The following is a 14,835-nucleotide window of genomic DNA, read 5'->3' as shown; positions in this document are numbered from 1 at the left end:
GCTGTTTCCCCTTGTTTCCAGTCTTTATGCCAAGCTAAGTTGAACATTTCTGGCTGTAGCGTTAGCATACAGACATGAAACTGTACTCACAGTAAAAAAGAAAGCAAGGGTATTTCAAAAAATGTCAAACTATTTTTTTTAAATCATGATTAGTTGTAATTGTATTATTCTATTTATTCTATGTTATTCCTTAATTACTGCACTCCACCCCATCTTTCTCTTGTCTTTGTTAGATCAACTGCCATTAAACTAACTTTGACCTTAAGTCAAGTCATGTCCATGATATTATACCATGCGATATCCCAGAGGGTGATCAGGCTATGTTTAATTCCATTTCTGTAAGGCTAGCTGTTAGTTTCAACCCTTGTGACTCAACCAAGTGTGCTCTGAGCTATCATGACAAATAGGGTAGTGAACGCTTGTGCATGACCAAACATTTTAGATGAATATCATGGTAAATTACCATTTTCATCTGGCACATACTAATTTAGTGACCTTAAGTCACCTTTTGCTGCATTGCTGCTGTCGGGGTCAGGTTGGTTTTGCTTCAGTTGAGCTTTGCTGAACTTTGAGGCCAGTGGTAATGCTGCTCACTGGAGTTGATCCGTTTATGAAATAAAAAGTAAGAATAATAATCTGAAAGTCCAGTGGTAATATGTTGCCAGAGGTTAAGGAGTCCACTTTAGCCTCACTGAATAAGGGGGGCCGTCATGAATCACTGAAATAATGAATTGTATTAAGAAGAGGGATGTTCAGTAGTGGAATGTAACTACACTGAACAAAATTATAAACGCAACACTTTTGTTTTTGCCCCCATTCATCATGAGCAGAACTCAAAGATCTAAGACTCTCTGTATGTATGTCCTGCCAATATCCAGCAACTTGGCACAGCCACTGAAGAGGAGCGGACCAACATTCCACAGGCCACAATCAACAATCTGATCAACTCTATGTGAAGGAGATGTCTTGCACTGCGTGAGGCAAATGGTGGTCACACTACTGACTGGTTTCCGGTATCTCAGCAAAGAAGAAGTGCTCACTAACACAGATTTTGACAGATTTGTGAACAATATCTTTGAGAAATAGGCCTTTTGTGTACAAGGAAAAGGTCTTAGATCTTTGAGTTCAGCTCATGATGAATGAGGGAAAAAACAAAAGTGTTGCATTTATAATTTTGTTCAGTGTACTCAATCACTGTATTTAAGTACAGGTTTTAATATTTCCATTTTCTGCTACTTGAAACTACATCACTAGACTACATTTCAGAAAGACATTTTATAATTGTTATTATTTTATTATAATAATATATACTTTTTACTCCACTACATTATTTCTGATAACTGTAGGGACTGTCGACTTTATTTTGCAGATTATTTTCAAAACATATGCATCTTTAAAAATGAGAGTGAAAAAGATCTAGTATGAATATTTAAACTTATTTCAAAATTCAAATTTCAGTGCTTTGACTTGTCTTATATAGTCTTGACTGAAGATATGTCTGTATCTTCAGTCAAGACTATATATGCCAGTCATCTGTAGAACAGTTTTTAAATCTTTAAATTAAAATAGGTTGAAATATTCAGACTGTGCTGTAAAGATAAAGGTCTTTAGGCTTTTTGTGAATTTAGGAATTTGTGAGAAAAAAATGGAAAATAGTATTTTTCCGACGTGCTTGTGTTAATTAAGGATCTGTATTCTAATGTTCTTGTAGTTTTTTTCTTGTAAATTTACAACTTTAATGTTGGGGGAACAGCTCTGTAATTTTTTTAACAAACAATGGTCCTAAAACGCCATCATAGAAAAGAGCCATTTTACATGAAAGCTTACTTTTAATACTTTAGGTACATTTGGCTACTTTTACTTAAGATTTAGAATGCAGTCATTTTACTTGTAAAAGACAATTTCTAAATTGGTGTAATATTACTTTAACTTTTAAGTAAGTGATCTGCCTATTTCCACCACTACTGTCTATATGTAAAACGCTTTCAAAGTGAAAATTGCCTGTGGACGATTACTTTTGAGTATTTCAAAATATCGCATACTAACTAAGTTCAGTTAGTTCAATTGAAGCACCTCCATGCTGCTTTTCTCTTGTTGTACACTTTTGAAACTGCTGAGATGAACAGTTAAACATGAAACAGAATCACAGCTCAAAAAAACATCCCAGAGGAGCAGACAGGGTCATAAGGACATGCAATAAAGCTGCAACCAAATGGCACATTGGTGTACAACTGAACTATTTACTGACTTATTGATCTCTAAGGAAAGATTCTCCTTTGAGGCTGGAGCAGACTTACTACAGCATCCCTGACAGAGATTGTGAGGATACATATGTTGGATGTACTCATATGTTATTTCTGTAAATGCTCAATTAGACAGTTTGAATATATGCCAGACTGTCAGAGAGCAAAAGCCTATTTAGCTAAACTTCCTCTTGGGGAGGTGCTTAGGTACTTTGCCTAAAAACTCACAAGCTTTCCTATCAGTTTTGACTGGCACTGTGCATTCTCAGCTACCATTAAAATAGCTCAGGATTCAATACTTAGGGACCCCTATAAAGACTTACCAAAATACTCTTGCTGAGCAGCCTACCTACAAATCTGGGTAGCTGTCTATTTTGTAGCTTATTCAAATCTGATTCATGAATATTTCATTTTCAATCCAAAGCGCTTTTTAACCTAATTTTCTCCCGTTCACTGTTGACTGATGCACACAGTGACAAAACCCAAATGTGAGTTATAATCATAATAATCACAATAAACATTTTTTTTAAATGAAGTGGCCAGCGCCTGAATGTGTGTTACAATATTTATGTGTGTCATATGAGACCTAGTTAGATTGCTTTTTTGTCTGCCCAGCTCTGCTCCCAAACATCCCGAGGATGGAAGCCACTTGCCAAAAATATCGCCCGATTTTAATTCAACTTTCTCTGTTTTTCCTCCCAGAAGTCTTGGCAGAGGGTACAGCAGGCGATAGGCCTTGAAGCCAAGCTGACTGTGCTTTACTGAGAGGCAACGAGAGAGAGGGGCAAGCTGGTGAATTTTTTATTGGGGTCTGAAACTGGCTATGGAAAAAGCCTGCTCCTACTGGCTGTAAGGAGACCTGGGAGGCAGAGTGAGAGAGAGAGAGAGGAAAAGTAGGCGTTTAGGCCTTCCCATTCAATTAACCACCTACTGTTCTGTAATTTCAGAGCAATAACACACACACACAAGGTGGAGGGGATACACTGTTACATGGTTATGCGAGGTAATGCCTGTTAACAGCTTCTCTTCTCTAGTTTTCTTATGATGCATTTCGGGGTGTTGTGTTATTTTTCTCAAGTTGCATCATTTGGTTAAGTTTGGATCATTTAGTTATGTCACTAATAATATAATAATAATAATTATATATATATATATATATATATATATATATATATATATATATATATAATAGGACTTGGTATTGCTATCAGAGAGTCTATCAACAGACAGATAGCCAGCAATGTTGCAATGTATTCCATGTCTGAAAAAGACTTTCGAGGAACATAACATGTTTGGATAATTTTTTTCCTATTCAATAAAAATTAATAAAACGTTCAATTCATCATTCTACAATAAGTAAACTATGGTATAAAGTTAGAAAGGTTAGAAAGGTCTGTAATCTGTAACTCTCTTATCCAAAATCTGAACTTTTCACTGTAGTCCTGACACGTGTTGTCCGTGAGCTTATTATCTAACAGATGTTGCATAAAAAATTCTAGTTGTACATTTTAGGAAAGTGGGACTTACTGTCCAAAGTATCAGTGTTAAGGAACAAGCAAATGTTTGCCATATACCTGACGCCATACTGACAGTGATCTGAGCTCTGTGCTCCTTTGAGACTTTAACATAAGCCAGCAGCTTGTCACTCAGTATTCAGTGCACAAGCCAGAGAGAGGACACCCAACTCTTACTGAACAATATGTCATCTTTCTGCTGTAACCTTTGAATGGCCCCTAATGCACAACACAGATAAATGTGCCATGTTGGAAAGAACAAAGTGCTTTCAGACCATATGTATTGAGCGAGTTTGTGATGAACAGCTCAAATGCTACAATCCAGCGTAGGGACTTTCCCATATATGTGCACATTATTGATTTAGGCACAAAACCTTGCCTGCATCAAGCAAATGACTTCCCCTCAGGGTTCTTTAAAAGGGTTTGCACTCTGTTTATGATGTGAAATCCCCATAAAAAATCAATATTTTTTTTGTTCTGGACAGTTTTGTCCTTATTATCTTTTCTCTACTGCTGGCTAATGAGTACGATCTCCTGAGGGGTCATAGGTAGGAGGAGAATGATCATGCTGCAATGATTTGATCTCAGCGACTACACCTAAATTGAAAGTCACACTGTACAGGATAATTTGAGCAGCCTCTAAGTGACTTTGTGTCTAATCCAGGCACTGAGCCTTTCACACCCATGGGTGCTCTGAGAACGATCACAACAAATATTTTACAGTTTAACAATGCCATTATACAGGTACATCCTGTGCCTTTGCCCTAGCAGTGATGGTAGGTTAGGGGCAAACACCATTTTATAAGAATTTAATATTTTGGCACAAGGGCAAACTCATGTTGAAAGTAGTCGTCCACCTTTCTCTCTTGATCTTAACAGTTCTGTTCTCCATAGACAGACTTCACTAAGCTCCAGTCATAAAATGTTAGCATTATTTGAATACTGGGGCAAAAGGATGCTTAAAGCAGACCACAGCCAACCGTTCATTACATAAGACCAAAACAAAGAGTCACACAGTGAAGGGTTATGGCTCGGGGTCGGGTGACAGCAGCATATGATTCATGGCTTGCTGTGCCCTTTTGTCTTGTCCTCCTTGTGGTGGGACTATCCACTGCTCTTAGCCAATGTTATTTCACAGCCTTCAGAACTTGCTCCCTGTCTGTTTCAAGCAAACCGGCAATGTCATTTCCTATGTCTTGTTCTTTCCTCAGTGCAGGAATAAAGAAAGAATATGGCATGTGTCACAACAAGAGATGTTTCTTTTTCTTCATTGTTTTGATGTCAGGAACAACAAATAGTATCAACATTCCTTTTGATTATATCTGTACAGGTTTCTTATATGGAGGAATACATTACCTTGACTTTTATTATATAAAAAGGTGATTACTAGACCAGTGGCTGGTGTTTGAAGTACCAGTATATGTTCAAACAGAGTACGAGAAATATGCCAAGGAGAATAAATTCAATGCACTGCGATAACCTTTGATATTATACTTAGGCCAAAGTATTTCTTCCTGTTAGGATCTTTCTATTTTTGACTGCATATTGTGTGTTGTAGTTTGAAATTTCTGCGGAAGACAGAAAATAACCAAAGGAACATTACTTAAATATGAATTTTAATCATTTTACAATTTTCCATATATGGACACAGGATGTTGTATGGCCCCACCACATCAATAACGTCCATGCAGCTTATTATAATTATGGGAACTTGTTGATTTCATGCAAATTAAATTTAGAAATATCTTTTCATTTGTCTTATGGTGAATCCAGCAGCACACTTGTCATGAAATATAATAAAACTGTTTTGATTGTGTGTGTGTGTGTGTGGTGGGGGGGGGGGGGGGGGGGGGGGGGGGGGGGGGGGGGGACTTACACTGTACTAAAATGGGAATGTTTGGTCTGCAGCAGTGGGTTCCCCCTCTGAAACTGGGTGTTTGGAGCTTCTAATAGAGTCAAACAGCTGCTGACACCAGCTGTGTGGCACAAGTGGTCTCTCCATTTGGTACTGTGAGGCTACATTTGTCCTGTCAGTCTAAACTCATTTATGTTTAGGGAGACCTTACTAGAGCAGACACAAAACAAATTGAATAACCTATTATATAGCATACTAATAAAGCTGTAGATTTGTTAATTTTACAAGCCATCATCAAGTTTGGATATTCAGACACATGTGGCCTGGGTTTATAAATATGACTGCAGATATGCTGATATTAGGAATATTACACTGACATTAGACTGAATGGTGCCACTATTAATCCCTAGAGTGGGTCTTCCACAGACACAGTGGGTTTTTTCAGTAGGTTAATATTACCATTTTTTATCGATAAGGAAAGAATCAAAGGGAAGCCCGTCATTGTTTGTCTGCCCTCACCGCTGACCTCCATACATGGGCGGTAGACACAGATGTCCGCGCGGGAGTTCCCTCTCCTTGTCCTGCCATTCAAGTAGTGGCTGTTGTCAGTGGGGCAATGCCAAATATGGTAGCCCCCCCCACCACCACAACCGCACCCCTCCCCTTATGGACACTTGTCAGAGTATAAATTTATCCGACATGACATTTCGGCACCCCTGGTTTACACACTCAAGGTCCGGCGCCTGGTGCTGATCTGGTAAGTACCTGCTCGGCTGCCCGAAGGAGGACTGAGAAATATCATCCAGTGGATTTATCACAAGAGGATGGATACAGATTTTTTAAAACATGAACAGCAGCTATTTCCACCTTTGCCTAACCAAATGTCATCATCTAACTGAAACGGATCATCTCACAACTTCGGCTTGTAGCTTTTTTTATTTTGTGTATTGTGGATTATAGTAGCTTTCTAAAAAGAACTCACAGCTCTGTTGTTAGTAACACAACTAAGAAGATCCGAAATACCAACCCAATCCTAACATATACCTATAGCATATCACCATAATTCACCATATCCCATAACTAACCAGCATTCCCTCTGTTGTTTGTCCTCAAAAAGCGACCTTATGATGTGTGTTGTTTGTGTTGTGAGAATGCCAATATCTTCAATCACCCAATCCAAACAAACAGGGCATTTCACTACTAATCTAACAGTGCCACTGTGTGCGTGTGCGCGCGCACCCCTGTGTGTGTTGCAGTGCTGACACCATGTGCGACGACGAAGAGACTACAGCGCTGGTGTGTGATAACGGCTCTGGCTTGGTGAAGGCTGGGTTCGCCGGCGATGACGCACCTCGCGCAGTGTTTCCTTCCATAGTTGGCCGCCCCCGTCACCAGGTAAAGTGATCTATTCACAGATTCGACAATAAGGACGCGTTATCACTAAATCATTTACATCACATACAATTGCTTTGGATGAGGGTTGTATCCACCATGCGGAATTATGCACCAAATTACGCATCTACAGTTCAATTGAAGGAAAACACAGTCTCATTCTCCATATAGTGATAGTGATGATGCTCTGATGATTAGCTATGCGCTACATCACTAATTTCCTGACCCTTGCTGTTATCAGGGCGTCATGGTTGGTATGGGCCAGAAGGACTCCTACGTCGGCGACGAGGCTCAGAGCAAAAGAGGCATCCTGACCCTGAAGTACCCCATCGAGCACGGCATCATTACCAACTGGGACGACATGGAGAAGATCTGGCACCACACCTTTTACAACGAGCTGCGCGTGGCCCCAGAGGAGCACCCCACCCTGCTGACAGAAGCCCCCCTCAACCCAAAGGCCAACAGAGAGAAGATGACACAGATCATGTTCGAGACCTTTAATGTCCCCGCAATGTACGTGGCTATCCAGGCCGTGCTGTCCCTGTACGCTTCTGGGCGTACCACAGGTATGACAGATCCCTCAGGTTTGTCAGAGATTTTGTTCAGTAAGGTAATAGGTTAATTTAATTTTCACTTCTTCATCATAAGGTATTGTCCTGGACTCCGGTGACGGTGTGACCCATAACGTGCCCATCTATGAGGGTTACGCTCTTCCTCACGCTATCATGCGTCTGGATTTGGCCGGTCGTGACCTCACAGATTACCTCATGAAGATCCTGACTGAGCGCGGATACTCTTTTGTCACAACCGGTGAGTATATTTATGACGAGCTTGTGTTGACTTTAACCGCCACTGTCTTCCCAAATTATCATAACTGTAACACTGAAATGTGTTACACAATTCATCACGCCTCCAAAATAAACATACACAGAAGAAACACTGAGTAATGGCATCCCTCTGCACACTTGCATATATTGAAAAAAAAAATCGAACTAATTGTTAAATCAATTGCAAACAATGCAAACTAGTTATCCTCACATATTTTTGACATGTTTATGATGCACGTTTGACTGATTGACTGACATAACACAACTCTGATCCCCTCCAGCTGAGCGCGAGATCGTGCGTGACATCAAGGAGAAGTTGTGCTACGTGGCTCTGGACTTTGAGAATGAGATGGCCACCGCCGCCTCCTCCTCCTCGTTGGAGAAGAGCTACGAGTTGCCCGACGGCCAGGTCATCACCATCGGCAACGAGCGTTTCCGCTGCCCAGAGACCCTCTTCCAGCCCTCATTCATCGGTGCGTAAAGGCGAGCGCGGACATCGAAGGGTTCATTTAGCTGCAGTGACTGTATCCCGTGAACTTGACTTGACCTCATACTGTTTTGAAACTGTTCTTCTAGAGTAGGCTAATACTTGCTTTAAGGGTGTTGAGATTCCTTGCTTGACTCAGTCTTGCATATGAGTGAAACAGGACTGTAAAAGAAAGTTTCAGGCGAACATAAATATGATTGAAATCGTATTTATATTATTATATTAGAATAAAAACTGGATACGGACGGTTTTCCTAAAATACACGCGTTTATAGCTCATGTTAATGGTTGACTGCCTAATTATGATCGCCATCTGGAGGTCAAAGTTTATCCACCTTCTGCTGTACCACTTCATGGCCGATAGACATGAGTGATCTAAAGCAGGTGCTTAGGCTACTGTTCACATTTGCGCCACAGAGAGCGCAGCTGTTGTCGGAGCTGTCCATTTTCAGCACCTGTCAGGACAGCTGACGGCGGTGCCACGTGTTCTTTGCTGCGGGGGGTAACGCTCACTGACTTGTCCGATGTGTTTGCGTAGGAATGGAATCTGCTGGCATCCACGAAACCACCTACAACAGCATCATGAAGTGTGACATCGACATCCGTAAGGACCTGTACGCCAACAACGTCCTGTCTGGCGGCACAACCATGTACCCCGGTATAGCCGACCGCATGCAGAAGGAGATCACTGCTCTGGCCCCCAGCACCATGAAGATTAAGGTAACTTTGACTCACAGCTGAAAATGCCTGTAACATTACTATAAGTCCAGGATAAACAAATGTGTTTGTGTTTAGATCATCGCCCCCCCTGAGAGGAAGTACTCTGTATGGATCGGCGGCTCCATCCTCGCCTCACTGTCCACCTTCCAGCAGATGTGGATCAGTAAGCAGGAGTATGATGAGGCGGGGCCCTCCATCGTCCACAGGAAGTGCTTCTAAGCCAACTGACTGCCCCCTTCACTCTCTTCACCCTCCGCTACCCCCTTCCTCCTGTCAAATTATTTGTTTACACTCAAATGCAATTTATATGTGGATATGTATAGGTTTATAAATAAACGAAAACTGGGACTTGCAGAAAACGCATCTTATTTCTTTTCAGTTTTCGAATCTGGTTTAGGATCTATAAAAAGCTTTTTCTCTCTCGAAAGCAGCGGGGTTCTGTCCTTTCGTCACATGGATGAGTAAAGGTTGAATTAGAAAAGATTACAGTGAGCGAAGAGGATAAGCCACCTCATGAGAAATTAACCGTCCAAAGTTTAATTGAGTGGATACACCACTGTCACGTGATCGGTAATCTCCGTTTTCCCAGGTTGTACAGAGCTCACCATGCCTAACATGTAAACCTACTGGATACATTTAGATGATGCTAATAATAAAACAAAAATAATCACAATAACTAGGTTATCCAAAGGTTAAACAAATCCTAAGTAATTACCAAAGAGCATTGTGACAGATAAATGGGACTTAATTCAATAAATAGGCTACTGATGATTAATAATAAATCAATGACAGAAATAGTGTAAATAATATGTACATATTTATATATATATACACAGCCACACAATAGTCTAATATTAGTGTACACACACAATGCAGCGTCCTAAGTTGATCAAATCTCAGAGCAACATACAGGGCGGAGTCACATATTTTGCTTCTATTTTTAAACCTCCACAGAGAGAGAGAGAGAGAGAGAGAGAGAGAGAGAGAGAGAGAGAGAGAGTGAGAGGCAGGCAGGTCGCCTTGTAAAGCGATTAGCAACTCGGATGGTACTTTTACTCTGTCACTGTATCCTGAGCATCATCTTTGCCCAGGGTAGAAACAACAGCTCCACCAGCCGGGCCAGCGTCACGGGGAGGAGGGATAGCCTACCTACCTCTGGGCACGCGAGGCTATACGCTCCAAGAAAGGAGCATTTATAAGAGCCGGGTACTCCCATAGGTTTCTGATACAGGCATAAAACAATAGGTTTTGTTAAAATGGTGTAATATGTTGCAAATAGGCTACACGTCTCTGGAACTCTCTGTATATCATTGATAAGTTACAAACTCAGAAAAATCACCTTGACCATTGTGCCCTGGACACGATGCGTCCACAAGCCCTGTCCCGGAAGGGTGGATATTGTTATTTGTTGTCCTGTTGCTGAGTTAAGCATTATAACAATACAGCCAGAGTTAGAAGTTTGATTCTCACGTGGAGCCACCCATGCTAAAATGTCTAAACTCAAGATATTAAAGGCTGCAACACTCTGGACACGATCGTCCTCAGCAGTGTCAACAGAATGGTGCATGCTATTATACAAAACTGAAATACTGGAACTCAGAAGCTCTGGTACTCCTGGCTGCGCTCCACCGACCTGTCTGCGCGTACGTGACGCATGGGAGGGGGAGACTACTTAAAGGCGGATTAACGCTGGCAAGACATTAAATCCAACCTCCCTCCATCCAGACGCAGCGCGCAGCCCATCAACCTGATCTGAAGATCGAAAATAGGAGGGCTTATAGTAATCAGCCCTTCAGACTCCCATGACAAGGAAAAGTGTGGTAACGTCGTGGGAGCGCTCGGCACACACAGGACGCTCACTGGCGTTGCGCGCTCAGCCCATAACCAACCAGATAACGCGCAGAGAGACGGAGAGAAACGAGGACGGCAGCAGCATCCTATGACGGATGCATTTTTTTGCTAAAATCGGACGCTTTGGAGGCTGACAACACCGAGAGTCAGAGAGAAGCAGGCCGGGAAATAACGCGCTTTTTTGGGGGGAGGGATTTGAACAGAGTGCCGTTGTGCTCTCGTCTTCTCCGAATGCTCAGAAATGGGGGAATGGACTATACTAGAGAGGCTCCTGGAGGCTGCTGTCCAGCAGCACTCTACTATGATAGGAAGGTAAGATCAACAAAAACCAAGAACAATCGAAGAATCGCAGCAGCCTCCAGGATCGTCTTTAGCATGGTTCCCAGTCCCCCGTTTCTGTGTTGTGCCTCAAGGATCTTCTGTAGCATGGTGCCCAGTCCTTCGTGTCTGTGTTGTGGATTTTTCTGTGTAGTTTCACAGATTTCCTTTTTTTCCCCCTCCTCCTCTTCCTTCTAAACGAGAAAGCTAAGTAAATCAGTTGACAGCTGTCGTGGGATGGTGCTGCAAACAACCTAAACTAAACCAAAAATTTCACGTGTCATCTCATGTATTCATCCATCCACTTATCCATTTGATGTTTGTTGGTGAGTTTGAGCGGTGGTGTGTGGTGGCACAAAGAGATTGGGAAAGAGAGAGTCGGCGATTTCCCATTTTCCCATTAACAAAGCTCACACAGGTACAGTCAAAGCAACGCCGATTGCTTACATGTCTTCATCTCACCCATCAAAACAGAAAATACAAACCACACAGACTCAACGAGACACGCAAAAAAAAAGAAAGAACACAGTAAATACACACATACTCCTCAAGAGCGTCCTGTTACAGCACTGGACAGCTCCCTGAATCCAACAAACCATCAGAATTGGACTCAGCGCTTCAGCCACCGAGGCGGCGCACAACTGCACCACATTTGTATCACTTAACACAAATATATTTACTCTTATTTTCACATTGTTTGTTTGTTTGCTTGCTTTTTAGGATCCTACTAACAGTGGTGGTCATCTTCCGGATTCTAATCGTAGCAATAGTTGGAGAGACTGTCTATGATGACGAGCAGACCATGTTTGTTTGTAACACCTTACAACCGGGCTGCAACCAGGCATGCTACGACAAGGCATTCCCCATTTCACACATTAGATATTGGGTTTTTCAAATCATCATGGTGTGCACCCCAAGTCTTTGTTTTATCACGTACTCGGTGCATCAGTCGGCCAAGCAGAAGGAGCGGCGGTACTCAACAGTCTATCTGACACTAGATAAGGATCAAGATTCACTGAAGCGAGACGAGAGCAAAAAGATAAAGAACACCATTGTTAATGGAGTACTTCAGAACACAGAGAACTCCACCAAAGAAGCCGAGCCGGACTGTTTAGAAGTCAAAGAGATCCCTAATTCGGCCATGAGAACTACAAAGTCCAAAATGAGGCGACAAGAGGGCATCTCCAGGTTTTACATCATCCAGGTGGTGTTCAGAAACGCGCTGGAAATAGGCTTTTTGGTGGGTCAGTATTTCTTGTATGGATTCAACGTCCCGTCGGTATACGAATGTGATCGCTACCCCTGCATAAAAGATGTCGAGTGCTACGTCTCCAGACCCACGGAGAAGACGGTGTTCCTGGTCTTCATGTTCGCGGTCAGCGGGTTTTGTGTGGTGCTGAACCTGGCAGAACTCAATCATTTGGGGTGGAGGAAAATCAAAACGGCCGTGCGAGGGGTGCAGGCTCGGCGGAAATCCATTTATGAGATCAGAAACAAGGACTTGCCGAGGATGAGTGTGCCTAATTTCGGCCGCACTCAGTCCAGCGACTCTGCTTATGTGTAACACACATGGGGAAGAAGGAGTGAAAACATGTAAAAACCATGATGGACAGCTCCGCACGCCTAATTCGTGTCATGACTTAAAGAGTGGGCAGATTTTTTTTGATTTGTTGGTCTTTTAAGGACTTCATGGCAAGCGTGGGTTACACGTTTGTTTACTTATTTATTATTGCACTGATGCAACTTTTTAGTAACGTTTGTACTCTGTAAGATGGTATGGAGGCCATGTTAACGTGTTCACATATTTACTCTTTGTGGGCTAGTTCTGCTATACTTGAAGGGAGTAAATGCAAAAACTGCACTAAGAGGTGAACACTTGAGGGCCTGACCTTATCCAAAATGTGCTACTGACCTGACGGTGTTTTTAAAGACATTTTCTTTCCATCCATTTTTGGCACCAACCTAATTATATGGCACCATACACAGTGGTTAAAGGAAAAAAAAATCTATCATCCAGATTTACATATGCATAGATATAAATCCTTACTGACAATGGTTCGACCTATAGTTGAAATACATCCGCGTAATTCATGTTTTTTTGTTGCCTGTGTTGCACCACTGACCTTAACATATGTAACCATTCCATTGCTTTATAGCTGACTTGCAAAACAGTATCTGGTGAATTTGCTGCAAACGCTAACGTCTGTGACTTCCTTAATTTATGACACACCAAAGCGCCCACTGCTTTTATTTGTGAAGTGTTTTCTTGCTTTTGTGTAATCAAGTGCCATACTTGTATATAAACATGATATATATGTATACATATAAATATATAAATATATAATAATCATCATGAAAGCTGATTCCCTGCTTGGATTATGCTAAATGCAGCCCAATTTTTTATTTGCTTTAAATGTATTTGTTGTGATTTAAATGAAATGAAAAAGATATACAGTTTTTTTCTCTTTTATTTTGCAAATGACTGGAAAAAGAAATGTGCTAGTCTGTCTTTTTTTATCTACAAGTAAATGTCTCTCCCCAATCAAAGCTGATCAAGACTGAAAAACAGCACAAATTGACATTTTTATCAAAGAATGGGCAATGGAAATCTGCTCTGGTGCTACAGTTTTTCATAGAATGGTTTTAAATGTAACCGAAACAGACCAGGAAAAAAACAAACATCATTTTCTGTCGTGAATAAAAGTGGGATTCATGTACACCAGAAATGTGTGAGGTGCAGTACTTTGTGTCTGCTGCTCTAGCTTGTGTTGATTGACCTATCACATGTTTTTATAAATCCTGGCCTTTTTCCTTGGTGCAGTGAAGATATTAGCCACACCCACTCACTACAAAAAAAAAATAAACTGCAGGACACACCTTACACAGGATCTCCTCACTCTGCAATGTGTTGCCATACTGATGCTGCTTCCAGGAGATGCATCAATACTTATGCCCCATAAGAGAGTAGCCTGAGGGAACTTTTAGTCTACATGGCATGCATTAAATCCAAATTATGGTAAGCTATACATTTTAGTGTCTATCTGTGAACTTAGTTTGTGACTCTGCAGGAATGACAAAAAGCTGATCATAATTCTGATTACGGAGGGAGCTGCCCTTTCTGCTGCTCTGCTCATCCCTTACGATGTAAGAACTGAGGGGAAGGTTGTTATGAAGGTCAAAACGAAAACAAAAGATATTTGAGGAGAGAAAAAAAGAAAAAGTGCTCAAGAATAGGCCTACACAAGGGAGAGGGAGTGAGACAAAAATAAAAGAGAGATATAAGATGAGATGTTTGCAGCTGACCGTTGCAGGTGATCTGGGAAGGGCTGGTCTCTTCATGATTCCCCTGCCAGGATGACTCTGCAAAGCTGGGAGAAATTGAAGAGCAGCAGCACCGGCACATCCATCTCCATCTCAGCAGGGACCCAAGATGTCTCTACAAGTCATGAACTTGAAAAAAGAAAAAGAGAAGAAAAAAGAGTAGTTTGTCAACTTCGCTCTGAGGCAATGCAGTGATTGCCTGTGTGCATCTTTGTCTCCCTCCCCTTTTCTCCTGCTCATCTGTATGTTTTTTTGGTGTTCATTACAAAACCTTTCAAACATTTGGGTTCAGTGTTAACTTAACAGCA

At 41.6% G+C, this 14,835-nt stretch overlaps 2 protein-coding genes across 2 annotated transcripts; both read left to right on the top strand.

The window, feature by feature from the left end:
• The first annotated feature begins 6,878 nt into the window (after positions 1–6,878).
• Positions 6,879–9,391, top strand: LOC123979574 (actin, alpha cardiac muscle 1). The gene is made up of 6 exons (XM_046063546.1): positions 6,879–7,007; positions 7,246–7,570; positions 7,653–7,814; positions 8,113–8,304; positions 8,856–9,037; positions 9,113–9,391. Exons 1-6 carry the CDS (start codon positions 6,879–6,881, stop codon positions 9,254–9,256), a joined length of 1,134 nt encoding a protein of 377 aa, XP_045919502.1. The 3' UTR covers positions 9,257–9,391.
• Positions 9,392–10,575: 1,184 nt separating this feature from the next.
• Positions 10,576–13,928, top strand: gjd2b (gap junction protein delta 2b). The gene is made up of 2 exons (XM_046063668.1): positions 10,576–11,200; positions 11,927–13,928. The coding sequence occupies exons 1-2, from the start codon at positions 11,130–11,132 to the stop codon at positions 12,768–12,770; spliced, it is 915 nt and encodes a 304-aa protein (XP_045919624.1). The 5' UTR covers positions 10,576–11,129; the 3' UTR covers positions 12,771–13,928.
• Positions 13,929–14,835: the final 907 nt, after the last annotated feature.

Source organism: Micropterus dolomieu, linkage group LG11 (assembly GCF_021292245.1).
Source record: "Micropterus dolomieu isolate WLL.071019.BEF.003 ecotype Adirondacks linkage group LG11, ASM2129224v1, whole genome shotgun sequence".
NCBI lineage: Eukaryota > Metazoa > Chordata > Actinopteri > Centrarchiformes > Centrarchidae > Micropterus > Micropterus dolomieu.
The sequence above is the reverse complement of the archived record's forward strand: the minus strand, read 5'-3'. Positions and strand labels throughout refer to the sequence as shown.

Bases quoted from the DNA above. Each gene is read 5' to 3' on its own strand.
- gjd2b (XM_046063668.1), top strand. From the start codon at position 11,130: ATGGGGGAATGGACTATACTAGAGAGGCTCCTGGAGGCTGCTGTCCAG. The intron at 11,201-11,926 runs GTAAGATCAACA...CTTGCTTTTTAG, and splicing joins CACTCTACTATGATAGGAAG to GATCCTACTAACAGTGGTGG.
- LOC123979574 (XM_046063546.1), top strand. From the start codon at position 6,879: ATGTGCGACGACGAAGAGACTACAGCGCTGGTGTGTGATAACGGCTCT. The intron at 7,571-7,652 runs GTATGACAGATC...CTTCATCATAAG, and splicing joins CGCTTCTGGGCGTACCACAG to GTATTGTCCTGGACTCCGGT. The intron at 9,038-9,112 runs GTAACTTTGACT...GTTTGTGTTTAG, and splicing joins CCAGCACCATGAAGATTAAG to ATCATCGCCCCCCCTGAGAG.